This window comes from Sceloporus undulatus, chromosome 5, assembly GCF_019175285.1.
Source record: "Sceloporus undulatus isolate JIND9_A2432 ecotype Alabama chromosome 5, SceUnd_v1.1, whole genome shotgun sequence".
NCBI classification, from domain to species: Eukaryota; Metazoa; Chordata; class Lepidosauria; order Squamata; family Phrynosomatidae; genus Sceloporus; species Sceloporus undulatus.
This window is the reverse complement of record NC_056526.1, coordinates 99,285,997-99,305,994: the sequence shown is the minus strand read 5'-3', so window position 1 is coordinate 99,305,994 and position 19,998 is coordinate 99,285,997. Positions and strand designations below refer to the sequence as shown.

At 40.1% G+C, this 19,998-nt stretch overlaps 1 protein-coding gene across 1 annotated transcript in view; it reads right to left on the bottom strand.

Moving 5' to 3' along the window:
• The window catches only part of LOC121931668 (serine/threonine-protein phosphatase 2A 55 kDa regulatory subunit B gamma isoform-like), a 60,815-nt gene that overhangs the window by 19,269 nt on the left and 21,548 nt on the right, over positions 1 to 19,998 (bottom strand). Inside the window, 5 exon segments of the mRNA XM_042469646.1 lie at positions 797 to 806; positions 1,950 to 2,062; positions 4,251 to 4,416; positions 8,409 to 8,506; positions 16,166 to 16,272. Of these exon segments, the coding sequence (XP_042325580.1) occupies positions 797 to 806; positions 1,950 to 2,062; positions 4,251 to 4,416; positions 8,409 to 8,506; positions 16,166 to 16,244 (466 nt within the window). The 5' untranslated portion in view covers positions 16,245 to 16,272.

The following is a 19,998-nucleotide window of genomic DNA, read 5'->3' as shown; positions in this document are numbered from 1 at the left end:
TGGGTGTGTGTAGCCTGGGAATGCAAGGAGTGATTGCATGTGTATTGTTCTGTGTTGATGGCTGGCCTCAGCCTGGGAGGCTAATGCAAAGGAGGATTAATGTCTGCTAATTGGTGATCAGTTTCTTGCTGGGAAAGCCCCTGATTACCGTTCAGAGTCAGCAACATTTACAAATCTCAGGATAGCAATGGTAAAAATGTGTACTTCCCAAAATTTTTTTTTGTTTGTTTCAAAATATTCCATATCACGAAGGATGAGATATTTGAGGGGTGGAATAAAGACATATCTAAGTTCATTTGGCAAACAAAAAACCTAGATAAAATTAAAAATCCTCAGGACAAGAACTGAAAAAGATGGTTTAGGCCTTCCTAATTTAAATGGTATTTTATGCATGTTTTGGGATTGGATGATGGATGGTTTAAACTTGAAAATGCAGAAATTTAACGGCGGAAAGTTTTGGATTGAATTGGATTCCATGCGTTATCTAGGTCCAGGCCTCAGAGGGAGAGAAGAATGCTGGACCTGATCCCCTCCCCCTTCACCATTCCCTTCTCCTTTTGTGTCATGTCTTTTTAGTTTGTAAACCTGAGGGCAGGGAACTATATTATCCCCTCTGTTGTAAGCTGCCCGGATTCCCAGTGATTGGGCGGCATATAAATAAATCCTATTATTATTATTATTATTATTATTATTATTATTATTATTTCCATTTTGTTTTGGGTTTGCAAATCTTTTTGAGTCATTGTAACCCCTTTGTTATTTACATATGTATCGTTTTGGGATAAAATGGAGCCACCTCCATTCTCCTGAACAATACAGAGCAATCAGAATCAATTTGGAAGCTTATTCCCACTGGCAAAGATGTGGATCAAAGCAGATCTTTCAGGAAAACTTGGGGGGTAACTGTATCAAATATCCCGGGTTAGGGTTTTTTTTGGCCAGCCTCTCCCCCCCCCCCCCCAGGGCATTGAGTGCATTTGGGATGTATATAAACAACAAGGATTCAACCTTGATTCATCCCGGATTATTTTTGTAGTGTGAATGCCTTTGCCTTCCTCTGAGGCTGAGAGAGTGTGACTTGGCCAAGGTCACCCAGAAGGTTTCCATGGCTGAGTGGAGATTTGAACCCTGGTCTCCAGAGTTCTAGTCCACCATGCAAACCATTATACCACACTCTTTTGTTAATTAGAAAAAATATATTACTTCATGCAATAAAATTACATATGAACTTACAAAATTGTAAATGAACTTAGAACATATTAAAGAAGTGTTTTAGTATTGTGTAGCAGAGTATGGTGTCCTGAACTTGGATCACAAAGACCTGGATTCAAATCAGATTCAGACATAAAGTGCTCTGGGTGACCATCAATTCTTCATTCTCTCTCAGTGTAACTTAGTAATACAAAGGCTATTGTAAGGAGATAATGGAATTAAATCCACACAGAAAACTGCAATAAATTAGTATAACCGTGTTCATATGCATCTATGGCCTGAAACAGACTGGCCAAAAGGTCTGCCTTCGGGCAACATTGGGGGTGTGGCGTTTACACAAATGCATGCCCTGAACACAGCCAGAAGGCATGCTGTGTCTGCCCCAACCCAGAAGAGCCAAGGCAAAAAGGAGCGAACAAAAAACACTATTTTGGGCAGCCAATTCAGGACCATCACAGCTGCCCAGATTGGGGCTGGGTACATGAGGTCGTTACACTCCCACAACAATTAGGGCAGGTGCAGCCTCTAGCCACTCCTTTTGCTCCATCTATTTGAGGCCTACCATAAGTCTGTTTAAAGTGCTTCCCCATTTTGAAACCACATTATAATATATAGTAATGGATGTACTCCGTATACCTAATGGAGAACAAAGCTTAATTGATAGTACACATTCTATATCAACAGAACCAAAAAAATAATAATGTGATTTTAATTGGGAAAACTCTCCAACCACTCACCTGAAGTGAGGTCACAGTAGAAAGATCTTTAAGCTTTCCTTCTTCATCCTTTAAATTGTATCCTTCTGGTTTCTTATCCCGTTCAGTAACCTTCCACAATTTAATAGTTTTATCTTAAACAAAAGAAACAAGCGCTGTTATAAAAAAGGACACTTAACTTTAGTAATTGTTTTTAATATAACTATTATGGAAGAACCAGAAATTGGAATTAACTAGTTAAGTTATTAATTTGTTATGGTTGGAATGGAATGGGGGGAATCCCTTTCTTGGACCTCCTTAGGCCTGTATGAAAAGAAAGTGTTTTGAGTTGGTGGGGAGAGACAGGACTCTCTTCAATAAGTTCTTCACTATTGTATTGTAGACTGGTTTCTATTGTACGTTACTGTATAAAATTCAGTCTTGTATAATATTATTTGGGGTATGCTGCAGTGAATCCTTTTGTAATAATTTTGCTTACGTGACGCTATACACATAGTTGATTAAGTGAAATGTTTCCCTCACCACTGAATTTCCTTCTTTCTTGGCTTCCGCTCTCTCTTCCTACTCCTATTCTGCATTTTATTCCAACCTTCTTTTTACATCCCTCTTTTCATTATACAGTTTTTAATAGATATATAGATATAGATATAGATAGATAGATATATTCATTATCATTAAAAATCACCATACAGATTATTGTATTTCTAATGTACTGTTATATCAACAACAAACATTTCCTACCTTCAAGTACTTTGAGCTAATTAAATCATAGTGGCTTTCCAATCTGCTTATAATCATGATTCTCTTCTTATATACAATTCTTCTGTCATACTCCTCAACTTAATTTTATTTTCTATAATATCAAAGTAATTTTAATACAGATGATATCTTAAATATTTAAGTAATCAAAAATTCTTAATATTCCTAATTTCTAAGGTTTTTTAGAGCCAAACAAAAAATATGCTCTATTAAATATCTTATTGCTATATTCTTGAATATCTCATCACATTATTCTTCTGTAAAGCAATAAATAAATTAGCCAAACAAAATCTTAATAAAATATAACTATATATGTATCCATCCAGACACCCCATTGTATATTCCTCATCCCATTTGTGATTTAAATACAGTTGGCCCTCCATATTCACAGGGGTTAGGGGAACAAGACCCCCATGAATGTGGAAAAACCACCCACTCACGTGGCAGCCATCTCCCAAGCCTTTCCAGGATGGGAGGGGTTTAGGGTTTTACATATGCGAATAACCAAAACCGTGAATGTCAAACCCACGAATGTGGAGAGCTGACTGTATTTTATTAGAAGTTCCCATTCTTTACTGAAGCAGGTGATCTCCTGCTGTCACCATGTATATAATCAGTCTTTCATACTTCTTCCCAAAAATTTTCTTCTATCATACTTAGCAAATATAATTCTGGACATAATCAAAGTTTAATTTTTAATATTTCTGACATTAAGTTACTAATTTGAGCCCAGAACATCTTAACTTTTTCACAGGACACCAAATATGGTACTGTAGAATGTCGCAGGGTTACCTGTGCATTTCTTGCAATTGTTGTTTGCGGTTTTAAAAATCTTTGCTTTTTTTGCTGGTGTAAGGTGCCACCTGTGAAACATTTTGTGCCAATTTTCCTTTATCTATAACTCAGTGTAAATTTTGTGCCACTTATCAAGATTAACATGGCTGTCTCTTTAAAAACGAAAGCAGCCATGCCTGCATCTTCTGCTGAGAGGGAACATTTCTTCTTGACTCACACACTTTTAAAATAAAATATATCCAAAGTAACTTGGTAAACACCTTGGTTGGCTTGATTATTTGCATGCATATTCCTAGTTATATTTAGGGGAGAAGAGTCTGTCTATTGAATCAAAGAAAAAAGCAATGGAATATTACTTAATCTAGAGAAATTTCATGCCAGTTTTTTCTTAAAAGGGACACAGGAAAATGCTTTGTTCCAAGCGGAAGATGTCTGAAGATCTTTCAGGCAAGTAAGCATTTGACTTCCCTTCCTTGCAACTGCAAGATAGTGATGCCAGTAGTTGGGCACTGCTGAGCATTTTGGAATAGCAGAAAGAGCATCAGGAAAGTTGTGCTGAACACCTATAACACAACTCTTAGGCTGCAGAACAAAGTACAGTTAGTACGAACCATTGTTTCATGATATATATTGTATATAAGTGTGAACAGGAAGATTCATATAATTCTCACTATTTTTACACAGTAAAATTTGAAAAAAAAAAATATGAAGACTACCTGCCACTGGCAGGCAACTTTAATGAATCTTGTAGTAGTCCTGTAGTCTTACCATTTGTTGACAGGAGAGAATGGCCTGCATTCTGCTGAGGCAGCCACTTTATCTTGTTTATTTTTTCCTCTATTTCCAAACTCTTTAAATAGTCAAACTCTGGTTCATGGCTCTGGAAGGTGCTGTAAACATTGTATTCGCCCTGGCCATATGGATCATTTTTACTCTGTGAAGACCAACAGAACAAACAAAAGATGAAGTGATGGTGTCAGCTTTTATCTCTGTCTTTCAAAGGAACATGGAAAAAGCAGTGGCTGGCTACAGTTTGTTCAAGAGTAATTATGGCAGTAGGCCACGTCTGATTCAGAAGAGAATCTGCTGCTTGATGATTACCTATAATGTATAATATAGTGAATAATATATATCCCAACTGAAAGGGAGACCTTACTTTCTGCTGCTTTCCCCAGCACCAAACTGTGCATTCAGACCCACCCACCTCCCCAAACTTTCTCCTTGCCAGGATCCAACATCACTTTGGCTGCCTACTATATACTGCCACAATTGTAGGATTTGGTTTCAATGGTACTTTTTAAAATTATAGTTTAACTTCAACACAATGGAATAACAATATTAAAAAAACAAAGAGGCCAATGAGGAAGGGGCACAACAGTTAATAATAATAATAATAATAATAATAATAATAATAATAATAATAATTTTTATTTATAGCCCTCTTTTCCAGGGTAGATCAAAGCTTTATATAAGATACAATGACTGTTCTGCAAGCAACAACTCCGATTCGAAAATTCAACTGCTAAGAAGAAGGAATACGTTTCTTACTTACAGAAATACTTGAACACAGTAAGTAAATTTTGAGAAGAAATTAAATGGAAAATTTAGGAAAGAAATCACAAAATTATAAATCAAATAATGCAAGCTGATGAACCCTTGCTGATATTGTTGATTTTTGAAGGTATAAATAAATTAGATGTGATGATCAGGCTGGAGTGCTTGCTATCAGCTTCAGCTGTCATGGCAGTTGCATCACTTTCTACAATTGGAGCGCCTAAAGATGGTAGTGTATGCAAAGAAAACCTCAAAGTTGGACTTCTGAAATGTGCTGTACATTGGGCTACCTCTGAACCATGTTTGGACATTTCAATTAGTTCAAAACATGGCAACCAGATTGTTTATGGAATATCTAGGAATGATAATGCTACATCATTATAAAAATTACTGTATTAGCTGACAATTAGTTTCCAGGCAAAGTACAAAGTGTTGCCTATTACCTTTAAAGCCCTTTATGGCTTGAGTCCAGGTTACCTGCAGCAATTCCTTCTCCCATATAATCCAACCTGTACACTCAGGTCCTCAGGGAGACAACTACTTCAGTCAGCCAAAACTAGACTGATTGTAACCCAGAATACATTTTCTTCAGCCACCCCCAGACTGTAGAATGGTTGCTGGAAATCAGCATTAAAGGCTTATCCAGATTATTTTTAAATTATTATTTTTAAAGCTTTTATTGATGGATTTCAGTATGTATTGGTTCTATATGCTCTTTTAAGTGTTGTTATGTAATGTGTTATTTATTACTGTTCCCTCTCCTTACAAACTGGGGAGGACATGAAATAGATAGATAGATAGATAGATAGATAGATAGATAGATAGATAGACAGACAGACAGATGGTTATTTACTGACATTCTTCAATGTAGCAAACACTGAAATTGCAAAAGCTTATGAAGATACTGGAAGAATCTGCAGGGCTTGCACAGTGCTGGTCATGATAGGAAAAATTGACATTTCAAATTGATATTAAAACAAGAGTGATTATAGAGGCTGATTTTGAAACTAGATGGTATCCCTTTGTCACATTAGTTCCAGAAATGAACTGTGCCCATAGAGCTCCACTGAAACAAGTTTAAACTGGACTATCTTGATAACTTTACAGTTGTCCCGCCCCATACGCGGGCTTCCCATATGTTGTCTTGAGGTCACTTTCTGCATGTGAAAAGAAAACCAAAACAGAGCAGGAGAGTAGCGCTTTTTCCTCTGTGCTTCTCTGCATGCTGTTGTAGCACTTCCATTCTCCTTCTTGAGGGAGGCAGTCGTAAAGGCATGCCTTTTGCCAAAATGATTTTTCAAGTGCAACAAAACGTATGCTTTTACTACTGTCTCCCTCAGAAAGAGAATGGAAGTGCTACAACATCATGCAGAGAGGCACTGAGAAAGAGTGTTACTCTCCTGCTTTATTTCATCTTTCCTTTCTCATGCAATAAGGCTCATAGACTGCCAAAAAGATAAACAAATGGGTTCTAGGGCAAATATGGCCTATACTACCTCTAAAAGATGATTCAACTGAGACATACTTTGGTGTTATCATGAGAAGACAGGACTCACTAGGAAAGACATTAATGTTTGGAAAAGTAGAGGGCAGCATGAAAGAAGAAGTCCTCCTTCCAGATGGAAGTCTGATTCTTCTGCAAGACTTGACCAGGGCAGTTGATGGTAGGGGTCACCAGGGTGACTTAACAAACATATTACAAAACTTAAGGATGTGACCTATAAGACAGAAAAATCTCTGTATCTCTCTTCAGCAATGAATTGATTGGATAATTTTAAGCAAACAACTATTTTTGCAGCCTTAGTCGCATCCACACCCCATCTGAACTATGGCAATAACATTATCGGACTTTACTGAGCTGTTTTTTTTTAAATACTAGATTCATAGACAAGGAATGCAACATGAAGTTAGTAGGAAATGGATTACCCCCAGAAATGAATGTTACGCAGTGAGCTCAGACAGAGGAAAAAACCTCAGAACAAGAAAACTACAGTTAAGGTCACACTAGCTTTCTTTGTTTTGTTTTGTTTAGGTTAAAGTTTGTCTCACAGATATTCTGTTTTACTGAAAATAGAAATAATATATAACATTATATGCATTAATATCCAATATATTTTGACTATTATGCTACTTAACAATGTTCCTCAGTTCTAGATTATTTGAACTGTGGCAACTCAGGGAATACCTAGAATACTCCACTTCCAGTGATGCATTATGCAAGCATGTGCTGCATTCCAGCCAGTTTGGGTTGGTCACAGAAAGCCATGTTGAAAATCTGCACAGGTACAAAGCTAACAGAGTAGCCTTGTTGGGCAAATAATTCTTTACTGTAGGATTACCAGAGGGAGCTAATGAAGGTAACTGATAATTTTATACTACTAGTCACTAAGATATTTAATAAGCAGAACCTCTGTTAACTGAATTATTAAATTCACATTGTCTACAAAGTCACCTAACTTTCATCCCATCTTATGTGAAAGTTTATTTCCGTTATTTACCAACCACAAATAAATTTGTTTGCAAGAGAAAGATCCCCTGTCCCTACTGAATATGTTATCTTCCTGTAAATGCTACTTTTTGGCTGTACTAGGGAAAGTTACTACTACTAAAAAGATAGCAATCTAACTTCAGAAGATGGATTTTTTTAAAAAGTAGATGACACCAATGTCTTATTCCCATTCCTCTCAGGATTGCTAGTTGCAGGCTGGGCTTACTTATCCATTACTGCAAGAGGGTCAACTTATAATATTTTGAAAGTGTCTGAAATCAAACTATACATTAAGACATTTGTGCAATATACACTGAAGCAGTCAAACAAGCATATTATCAAATAAGCATACAAAAATGTGGCAGTATACAATTAAAATAAGCACACAAATATTACATGCACCATCTGTTATGGAGAAAAGAAACTAAAGCATGATAAAATAGAAAGCACTCCCAAAACTGTGGTTTTAAGTTGATGTCAATGTTATTGGAATTTAGTTAAATGGAGGAGGATTATTTACTGTTAGAGATGAGATTTAGAGATTATTCAGGCATATTTTTTAGCACAAGGATATGAATAATCTCATGCTTTCTGGTTGTTCACACTATGAAACCACATCTGTGCATATCTCTGTGAGTCTGGTTGCTCACATGTGTCAGCACTTAAATAAAGATGCAGTCTATGATGCAAATATATTTGAGTCACGCAGAAAAATATCCAAGATTGATTATCCCACGTTAAAGGGGGGTTGGGGCAGCCTTAATTGGATGCATTCAAAATGTGTGTGAGCAACAAAATTTCAACCCAGATTTTATTTGGTTTATTTTCACTGTCTGAATAGCTCCTTAGTTTGGCAGTAAATAGAAGACTAAAAAAATCCATACCTCTGGCTCCCTTTGGAATATAACTACTCGACCTCCTTTGTCCCCTGTTGCCAGCAACTCTCCTGTATGGTTGAATTCAACAGTTGAAATAATGTCAGCTATGAAAGAAAAAAAATAAAGAAAAGAAATTAAACTGGTTGGCCAGGCAAAAAGTGAGCTAATGACTGTTTCCTTTTCCTGACTCAATCTTAAACCAGGAGAAAAGTAGAGGAAGAAAGCATGGGAACGCAGGACCAAAACCTTTTTTCTTTCAAGCAATTAACAGACCCTCTTTGGTCTGGCAAATGAATGAAATTGTAATATTAACAACAATATTAAAGCAGAGTATGGATATTTATTTCCCTTTCATTGCTAGCATTCATATTTCATGCTAGCAGTTTAGATGATAGCACCTTTTAAAAATACTGTTTTATTTCTATTTAAGTTAAGTGTTATACAGTTAGCCCTCCACATTTGCAGCTTTGATTTTTGCAGATTTGATTATTTACGGTTTTGATTCATATGTTCTCTCTAGGAATCTCTAGGATCTCTAGGGCAACTCTGCCAGAAGTTGACCATAGTGTTGTGCTGGAGAACCTAGATGTTTTTAGAGAAAACACTTCTCTAGGCATTTGTAAGTCCTCCAGCATGATTCTATGATCAACCCCTGGCAGATGTTGACCACAGAGTTGCACTGGAGGACTTGGAGATTCCTAGAGAAGTGTTCTCTTATGTAAAAAGAATAGTCTTTTTTTATTTGCAGTTTCTCTACATTCACGGGTGTCCTTCTCCCCTAAACCTAGTGCATGTGGAGGGACCACTTTTTTTTCAATTGGTTGAATCTTTACAAAAAAAACTACAGTGGGTGACATCCAGTTAGTAACATACTCACATGTATGTCTCTCTTTGGATGGGGTACAGGGAGTTATTCTTTAGCCATCTCATAATGTCCCAAACCTGCCCCTCTCATTACCAGTAACTCTTGTTTACTGGTAGGAATGAAAAGGAGGGATGAGGCAATTCCAATGAGGAAATTGTGGCTGTTCTGGGCTCCCAGGGGAAGTAAAGAGAAGGTGCACTCTCTCTGTGAACACACCTTTGTTTCCGTCTCCCTCTGAACATAGATCAGCTAGTTCTTCAACATCTGAATTGCTTCTCCCATCTCTATCCTCCCCACTGATAAGCAGCAGCAACAGCAACACCAGTGGCTTCTCTGCCAAGACAGGAGGGAGGACATGAAGCTGCCATTGAGTACAGGCAGTTTCCAAGAACAAGGTATAAAGATGAGAATTTGTGTAGATTCTGCGTGGTCATTATTTTTGTTTTCTTTATGTTCAACAGTAAGCCTGTCTTTGCACTTTCTTCCTTGATCTTCCTTAGTAGTTATTCTAGGTCTGTGATGTTTTCTGCTAGTACACTGGTACCTCACGTTATGAAATTAATTCGTTCCGCCATTCCGTTCGTAACCCGATAATTTCGCAACCCGAAAAGGCTTTCCGTTAGCGCTGGAAAGCCGCTAGCCGTGCTTTGCGTTTGAATTTCGCGCTGAAATAAATTTCGTAACCCGAAAAAAATATCGTAACCCGGAACAGTTTTTTCCAATCTAACTTTTTCGTAACCCGGAAATTTCGTAACGCGATCATTTCGTATCCCGGGGTACCAGTGTAGTATGGTGAGGTCTGCATATCTTAGATTGTTGATACTAATTCTTCCTATTTTCATTACTATTTCTTCTGTGTCCAAGTCACTGTTTTCTATGTAATATGTTGTGTATATAAGTTGAACAAATAGGGTGTAACTGAAAGGATGTATCCTTGCCTGACCTTAGCCTTAAACCTGCCACCACCTCTTGCAACCTGATTTGAATCCTCTGTAGAACTTCAAGGCCTTACAATAACATCCTGGATCTTAAAACACTCTCAGCTTGGTGGGTTTGTGTCTCTGAATTACCATTTTCCCATTCCAAAATAACTGTGTTTTATTAGCTATTTTGCTATCAGTGTATTGTTTGTCATTTATGAAGCCTTCTCATTTTACTTGTTGTCTCCTAATACAGTGGTGCCTCGGGTTACGAAATTAATTCGTTCCGCCATTCCGTTCGTAACCCGAAAATTTCGTAACCCGAAACACTTTTCCGTTAGCACTGGAAAGCCTATAGCTGCACTTTGCAGCATTTGAATTTCGCGCCGAAATGAATTTCGTAACCCGAAAAATATTTCGTAACCTGAAACAGTTTTTGCCAATCCAACTTTTTCGTATCCCGGAAATTTCGTAACCCGATCATTTCGTATCCCGAGGCACCACTGTATACAATCATTATACATTCTTATGTGGTCAATAAAATTCACATTTAGAGAAATCTGTGTTTATGTGGATTATTAGTTTCAATCTGTCAAAGATTCACAGCTGTCACAGTTAAAAGATCCTGTACTGGTGTTTATATTCAGAACATACTTGTGTTCATATATGTATTCTGAAAACATATCCAGTAACATATACGCTATCACCTGGTGACTTATGTGCTTTGGAGCAGAACCAGTTGTACATAATATATATGTAATATATAAATAAAATAATATACAGTGGCTAAAGAAAACATATTTTAATGCACAACCAAGTATTACTAGGACATTACTTGGATACAGAATTCCTAGGACTATATATAATACCCAGACTGATGATATAATACAGGGGTAAACACAAGGCAAGAGCAAGTTCTATTGTTATATCACTAAGTGATTTGCAGTAAGTCAGCAAAACTTCTGACTCCCAATCAATAAGATCAAGACCAACAATGTCTCAACTCTGAAAATCAGATTTTGAAAAACACAATGGAGGAAAACCAGGGGTAGATTTTTTAATTTTTATTTTGGTGAAAGGACTTAATAACTTGCTTGTAATATCAGTCATAAATTCCAAGACTGGACATGTGCTTGAATGTAATGTCTTCTCACCTCAGACACTCATTTACAGCTGTCTCTGTACCTGCAGCTTGTGTACCACAGGATTTTAGCAAAAAATGAAGTTGATTCCACAAGCTACATAACCACTGATTTTTGTACCTAGTAACATAACTGCCACATGATGTTTTAGTGATACCCATGGGTACTAACACCAAAATTTGCTGAGCAAAATTTGTTTTTCTGATGACAGGTTCCCCTCATTCTGCCAATTAACTAAGGGTCCATTCCCACTGGGAGGATGAATCACTTCCTGAATCATTGTTGCCCCGGTTTCAAAAAATCCCTTGTTCGCACTGTAAAAGGTTTTTTCCCCCCTTACCAACCTGATTGCTTCTTTTTTTGGTATGATTGGTCATTCCCATTGGCAGCGCCACTTCAGAACCCCATGTCAAACATCCGTGATGTAAGCAGCAGCCCAGCTTGGGGTGGGGTTGGAGGCTAAGAGAGTGTCACCTGAGGCTGAGAGAGTGTGAGGCACAGAGAGGTGACTGCAAGGGACCCAGGAGCAGACTGACTCTGGAGCAAATGTGGCTGAGGAGAGAGTGGCAAAGCCTGGAGCCAGGAGAGAAGTGGCGGGGCTGCTCCAGAGGAGGGCTGGACCCAGTTTACCTATCAGGGCAGGGCAGCTTGGGAAGGAGCCAGAGCCAGAGCCGCCGGTTGCTGGGGCTGGGAAAGTCTCCCCACGCATGGACCTGAGCTTTCCCCACACCTCCTCCTTTCCCTGGGCTCCCACCACCTCCACCAGAGAAAGGGGGTGATGGAGGCAGGAACCAAGCCGAGGAGCCCACCACCAGCCCCCACCCGGCTGAGGAGCCCTTCCCCTGAGGACCCCGGCCCAGGCCCACCTCTCCTCCGCCCTGAGCCAGGCACCTCTGGATGAAGAAAATCCAGCAAATGCTTTGCTCAGCCAAGGACCAGAGAGACCCTCTCACAGCTGCAGGAGTTTACTGCATACCATGCAGCTGCAGACAAGTCTACATAGGGACCACCAAACGCAGTGTGCAAACAAGAATCAAGGAACACGAGAGACACTGCAGACTGGGCCAGCCAGAAAAATCAGCAGTAGCAGAACATTCCACAAACCATCCTGGGCATAAGATACTGTTTGAAAGCATTGAAATTCTGGACCATGCCAACCACTACCATGTCAGGATGCACAGGGAAGCCATTGAAATCCACAAACATCTGGATAATTTCAACAGGAAAGAGGAAACCCTTAAAGTAAACAAATTTGGCTACCAGTCCTGAAAAACAGCAAGATAAAGACTCAACAAATGAGAAATCTCCCAGGGGTCAGGGGTTTCCCAGCAGACAATGAGCGCTAATCAAGCAGATATTAATCCTCTTGTGCAGACCCTCACACCCTGAGGACTGCCATTAGCAACAAACAATATACATGCAAATCACTCCTGCCTTTCCAGGTCACACAATATATATAGCCAAGTCCTTTCCAGGCAAACATTCCCTGAAGATGCCAGCCACAGATGCTGGCGAAACGTCAGAAAGACATTCTGCTAGAACATGGCCACATAGCCTGAAAAACCCACAAAAAACTATCTGTTGGAAATTAAATTTTTGGCAGAGTTTGACTTCCAACAAGTATTAGGATAGTTGAAATCCCACTTTATTACTACATCTCTTCTTTCTGAATGTTTGGCTATCTATTCCAGGAAGGCATTATCCAAGTCTTCAGTTTGGCTTGGGAGGTCTATAGTAGATCCCACTACCACCACATCCCTGTTGTTTCTCTCTCCCTTAATTTTTGTCCAGATGCTCTTAACTTGGCTTCCAGGATTTAAAGCATGGATCTGTTCACAGCTGTACATATCCTTAAACTATAATGCTACTTCACTTCACTTCCTGTTTGGTCTATTTCTCCGAAATAGGTTATACCCTTCTATTACTACTTTCCAATCATGAGACTCATTCCACCAGGTTTCAGTGAAGCCTATTAGATCTTATTTGCTTTTCTGTGCTAAGAGTTGAAGTTCATCCTGTTTATTTTCCATTAGTATAAAGATATCTAAGATGATGGACCATTCGCCATAGTTGCCTTTTAAAGTTTGTTTTGTCCTGCTGCGGATGGGTTCTTGTGTTATTTGCCTTGTTCTCTGTATAACATTTGGGCTATTATCTCCAGCATTTGATGTATTCTTGCCCTCAAGAATACTGCTGCCCCCCCCCCAATATACAACCAGCTCCAAGCCCCCTGATCAGATCTTTCCCACTCTTAGCAAAAACATTCCTGCCAACCACTGTGAGGTGCAACCCATCACTTGCCAAAAGCCCACATCCATGAAACTGCACACCAAGGTTCAAGAAGCCAAATCGTTCCTAGGAGCAGAATCTGTGGTGCCAGTTGTTTTCCACTGTTTTCCTCTCCCTTCCTGAGCCATGCCCTTCCATTGGAAGGACAGACAAAATAACAATTGGTGCATCCAGACCCTTCAGTTTCCTGCCCAGAGACTCATAATCCCTCATGATACAAATATGCAGATTCTGGCTAAAATGAAGAAAATGAATCAGCAGATGGAGAAAGAACTTCAAAGTGAATTCAAAGATATCAGGCAATCATTGAAGGCATGCTATTGGAATTGGTTAATATTAATCAGAAATTGACTACACTGAAATAAAAAAGCAAGAAGTGGAATAAGACACAGAATAGGGAAAAAGATCTGGACTTTTTTGCACTTCTGGATTTATGAGAGAGGAATAAATATTTGAGAATTAAGAAGGCAACCTGAACAACAAAATTAAAATATTCAAGAAAGGATTTCTGGGAAGATATGCTGGGAGAACAAACATATACTGTATTTCAGAATATATTCCAGAAAAAGTGGATAGAATGTTTCATGTGGATTCTTGGGTGACTAGACAGGAAAAGCCTCCATAGAATGTGATAATTTATTTTGTGAGAAGACAAACAAGGGATAAAATTCTACAACATTTTTTGAAGAATCTGGTCATGGTTGTTTTTAAAGTTATCCCTCCAAAAATTTTGAAAAAGAGGAGAGATTATGTCTTTTTAAAAGAAAAATTGAAACAACATGGAATACAATTTAGATGGGAGAAACCAGGACTGAGTTTTAGATTTAATCAAAGAAGATAGGTTGAATATGGTGCAGAAGGCTAAAGATTTATTGAAGAGATCTGGTAAAGATTGAGATGCTATAAAGTGTCGTGCTGAAGAAGAAGACAGATCTTCCAATGACAAGGGGATGTCTTTTGGTGATGACAAAACTTTGGATGAAGAAGACAAAGAAACTGCTGGACCATTAGGAAAAGATGTAATGGAAAAATACCTTGATGACAACAAAGTCTCCTCTTCAGCTTCTTTCTACTTTCTTGCTTCTGTTTCAGGCAGTCCTTGAATTTCTTCCCATGTAAAAGGTTCATATGGTACCTCTGTCCTTGCAAGCTAGGACAAACAGAGAGGTGGCTCTCCTCTGTTTGATCAGGATTTTAAAGGCCCACTTGCACCCCACAGCTTTCCTACCTACTGGCAGTTCTGTGAGTGTCCGTATTTCATTCTTGGGAAACATGGTGTCTGATTTCTGGTTCTGGAATCTCGTCTGCTTCCATGTTGACTTTCAGCTCCAAACCCGCTTCTGCTTGCTCTGCATTACCTTCTCTTTGTGTATACACTTCCACTTCTTCATCTCTGAATGTAGGTCAGTATGCCACTAGTGGTTCTATTTTGTGTGTCACTTTTGTTACACAGTCTTGTGTTTGCATCTCTCATACCTGGTTTCTCAGTCTCATCAAAGAACACCACACCTCCCACTCTGATTCTTCCTGTTTCTTGATTCAGGATTCTATAGCCTTTATATCCTGGCTCATAGCCCACTATTATTGCCTACCTCGGCTCTAATGTCCAGTTTGGACATTTTCCCCCTTGGAACCAAAAACTCTGAAGGCTTTCTGCTGTGCCAAAGTTCAAATGGTATCCCCTGCCCTTTCATTTCCCTTCCATTTTGGTGACATTCTGGTCACAGTAGCAAAAGTCGTGCTATTCCCCAGCCATATTTTGGTCACATTTTCTGGCTGACTTCTTGTTGACTATGGGGGACCGTGTGTGTATACATACTATGCACAGCAGCAGAACCTCTTGTCCCCCCCCCCACGTAACCCTTTCTCTTATTTGCTCTCTCCATCTCCCTTGAAGAGGAAATTGAAAGTCATTCTTGCTTCCTCTCTTACAAAGCCAGTGCCCTCAATACTCTACCAGCACACCCCAAGATAAATGTGTGTAAAGTATATCAATTAGATTTTCTAATGTAAAACAAGCCATTGAATGGATAATTAGATAGACAGACAGACAGACAGATTCAAACATGACTTTCAATGCTCGGGATAAAATTTGTTTTGAACTTTCTAAGCTTTATCAGATACATTCTAATGTATGCAAATCTATAGGTTCTGTCTTAGAAGGGAACAGAAAGTTGACATTATTGAATGTTCTATTTTTTGAAAATACAATTTTTGACGTTTTTATTTACAGGATTTACCTGGAAATTAATAGTCTAATGTAAGACAGTAGAGGGAACTAAAGCCAAAGTGGGATACACTAGAAAGATGGAGAGAAAGAAACTTTTGTGCATCTCATACAACAAATGCAAATTTTATTCTCTCCCCTTCTTTGTAACCTAACAGCAATATGGACACCCTAAAGCAAACAAGCCTATTAGGTTCCTCATACAATACAAGTGGAACCAACATGGTAATGGATGACTATCCACAGCATGCTGAACACACTGGGACCTTTAGTAACCACTGGTGTAACTGGCCAGTGATTGGACACACAGAAAGACTGACCTTCTCACTCACCTCCAGAAGTGATCTCTTCAGAAGAGGGTTGAGACACATTGGCATGGCAGTGTGGGGAAGCTTGCATGGCTGCCGCCGCCCATGCTATGCTAGGCCTGTGAAAAAATAGAGGACTTCAATTTCAAGTGCTGTCCCTTCAGCACCTGTCATGCTACATGTGCAGAAAAGGAAGAAAAACCTCTTATCCCACCTCCATTAGAAACAATGATGAAGAAACCTTAATCTAATATACATTTTAAAAAATAGTTACTGAAAAACATGTAACGATTATCATCATTGTGGTTTTAATGGATAGGGTTTTTGTAATTGAATAGCGATTTTGTAATCAACATATAATCAATGAGGTACCGTGGTAAGAAAGAGCCAGCATGGTGTAGTGAATTGAACATTGTTCTATGACTGGAGACCAGGGTTCAAATCCCCACTCAGTCAAGCTAAGTCACACTCTCTTAGACTCACAGGAAGGCAAAGGCAAACCTCCTCTGAAGAAATCTTGCCAAGAAAACCCCATAATAGGTTCATCTTAATGGTCGCCATCTGTCATAAAGAACTCACAACAACAAATGTGGAAAGTAGCATTTGTGCTTATTTTCCATTTCCTGAAATATTTATTTGGAGAGTTAGGTTGATTCAAGTTGAATAATATCTCAGTTTTGGGTGGGTTTATGTAGGAAAGGCAAATATCTGTCCAAACATCAAGGGAGGGAGTGTGACACTGGCTTTTCCAAGACTTGCCCAACAGAGATTTGAGGGGACAGAGCTGAAGAATAAGTTAGTTAGAATGTTGCAAGATGTTTGAGTGGCTTCCAGGATTGTTTTGTCCCACTATCCTTCCTTCTTTCCTTCCTTCCTTCCTTCCTTCCTTCTGTTTTTAGTCAAACCACTGAACTCAGCTGCAACCTTTGTGTTATTTCTTTGGAGGGGAAAAGAGTCTGGGAACACTGCTACAGCATAAGGGAGTGTAGATCCCGGTTCTACTGTAAATAATGGCTAGCAACCTGCCCCCCAGAATGTTGTAACCTTTGTAGGAGCTTCATGAAGATCACAGAAGCTGTCACTGCATCTTTACTGGAGGACAGTTGTCTGACTACAAGTACTATTGCTGACTACTTGAGCTTTTGCTGTAAATGCAGTGTAGGTTTTAACTTGTTAGTAAATTAAATAAATACATCCTAAACTTTATGATACTGAGGGCCCATTCAGACTACACTTTACCCCGGATCAGGAATCGATTCTTCAACATGAAGTTCATATTCGCTCAGAATCTGTCACAATCCATTTCAAGGCATGCACCAGAGTTCCGCGGCAAATGTCCCTTAGCCCAACACATTCAGAATCGACGTCAAGATGGCGCCGCCATCTTGACGTCGGGGATGCCTAGCGTCTGCACGTCACACAGCAGAAATGACGCTGCCAGTGCACCATTGGCGCTCTGGGGCGCCATTTCCATGGTGCAAAAAGAAGCCGCTTTTTTCAGCTTCTTTTTGGTGCGCAGGGGAGTCGTGCGGTTTGGCCGCTGGGGCTCCTCCACGTAGCAAATGATGGCGCCGGCAGACCACCCTTTTTGGGTGGTCTGTAAAGCGCCTCAGATAATTTACAATCTTTTAGAGGATGAAAAGGCTGACCAGGCTTGTTTTACGGAGACCTGACTGGGTGTTGAGAGCTCAGCTGTCTGGGCTTGGACCTTATCTTATCTTAAATCCTATGATGTGGCGATAGATGCAGCTAAGAAGTCTTTCTATTCTGCATCTATTGCATCTGCAAAGTCTCGTCTGGCAGAGCTATTCAGGATGGTTAGGGATTTAACTCATGTACCCCCCCGCCCTGAATCCTTTGCTAGAATCTACAACAGCCTGCTGTGACACTTTTAATAATCACTTCGCAGACAAAATCTCTCAGGTAAGAGCCGACTTGGATGCCGGCTTTGAAACTGAGTTGTTAGGAGAGGTATTCAGTGTCTCCGCCTATACTGTTATTCTGGATCAATTTGAGTTTGTCAGTACCAAGGATGTGGACAAGCTTCTTGATTGTGTGATAAAGATGACTTGCTCTCTCGACCCTTGCCTGTCTTGGCTGGCCGTCCAGCAGGGTGATGCCTTTAGATTAAAGGACATAATCAATGCATCCTTTAGGGAAGGCTATCTTCCTTCTTGCCTTAAGCAGGCAGTGGTTAAACCACTTCTAAAGAAGCCTTCCCTTGACCCCCTGGACAGAAATAATTATAGGCCTGTTTCACTGTTACCATTTTTGGGAAAGGTAATTGAGAGAGCAGTCACCATTCAACTCCAAGCAATCTTGGATGAAACGGATTATCCAGATCCATTTCAAACCAGTTTTAGGGCAGGCTATGGAGTTGAGACGGCCTTTGTAGCCTTAGTCAATGATCTCCATCTAGGCACTGACAGGGGAAGTGTGACCCTGCTGGTGCTCTTGGACTCTCAATGGCCTTGGATACCATCAACCATGGTATCCTTCTGAAACGCCTGAGAGAGCTGGGAATCGGAGGCTCTGCTCTGCAGTGGTTCTGGTCCTACCTCTCAGGTAGATTCCAGATGGTGTCACTTGGGGACAGTTATTCGGCCAAGAGGGAGCTCAGGTCGGGCATCCCTCAAGCATTCTGTCCCCAATGCTGTTCAACATTTACATGAAGCCTCTGGGCGAGATCATCCGGAGACATGGGGCGGGGTGTTATCAGTATGCTGATGACACTCAAATATATTTCTCTATGTCTCTCAGACTGTTGCAGTGACTAAGGAAGGCATCTCTCCTCTGAATGCCTGTCTTAAATCGGTAATGGATTGGATGAGGGAAAACAAACTCAAGTTGAATCCAGGTAAGATGGAGGTACTAGTAATAGGGACTCCCAATCTGGGAATGGAGTTATGCCAGCCAGTTTTGGATGGGGTCTCACTTCCCCTGAAGGACTCTGTCCGGAGTTTGAGGATGCGCCTAGACTCATCTCTCCATCTGGCAACTCAGGTGGATGGGACGGTCAGGAGCACTTGCTTTCAGCTTTGGCTGATTTGCCAACTGCGCCTCTTCCTGGAGCAGGAAGATCTTGAAACAGTAGTACATGCGCTGGTAACTTCTCGGCTCGACTTTTGTAAACAGCTCTACATGGGGCTACCTCTGTGTCAAGTTTGGAAACTTCAACTGGTACAGAATACTGCAGCCAGGCTGGTTACTGGGACATCTAGATTTGCTCACATTACACCAGTTTTAATCTCCCTTCACTGGCTTCCTGTTAGTTTCCAGTCAAGATACAAAGTGATGGTTTTAACCTTTAAAGCCATACATGGCTTGGGTTCTTATTGCAGGAACACCTTCTCCCATATCATCCTCCTCGTACTCTTCGTTCTGCTGGGAAGAATCTGCTTCAACCAAAGAGGACTAGACTCTCGGCAGTGACCCAGCATTCCTTTTCAGCAGTTGCTGCTAGAATCTAGAATGACCTGCTGGACGAGATCCGTCAGATTTCCACCTTGGAAACTTTTAAGAGGATATTAAGACGGATCACTTCCAGCAGGCCTGTCCAGACTAGACCGCCTCTATTTTCCCGCCTCCCCCGCTTTCACTTCTCTCCTCTCTTCCTTTGGCCCTGTTTTTAACCCCCAAATGCAAACAAATTTAAAAACCTCCTCTCTCTCTCTCTCTCTGTGTGTGTGTGTGTGTGTGTGTGTGTGTGTGTGTGTGTGTGTGTGTGTTGTGGGGATTTGGGTCACTGCAGGTCATGGATCTTCCCTTGGCCCCATTTGCCCCAAAATGCAATCTAATGCCATCTCTGCATCTTGCATCCTCTCTCCTTGCCACCTCAGAATGCC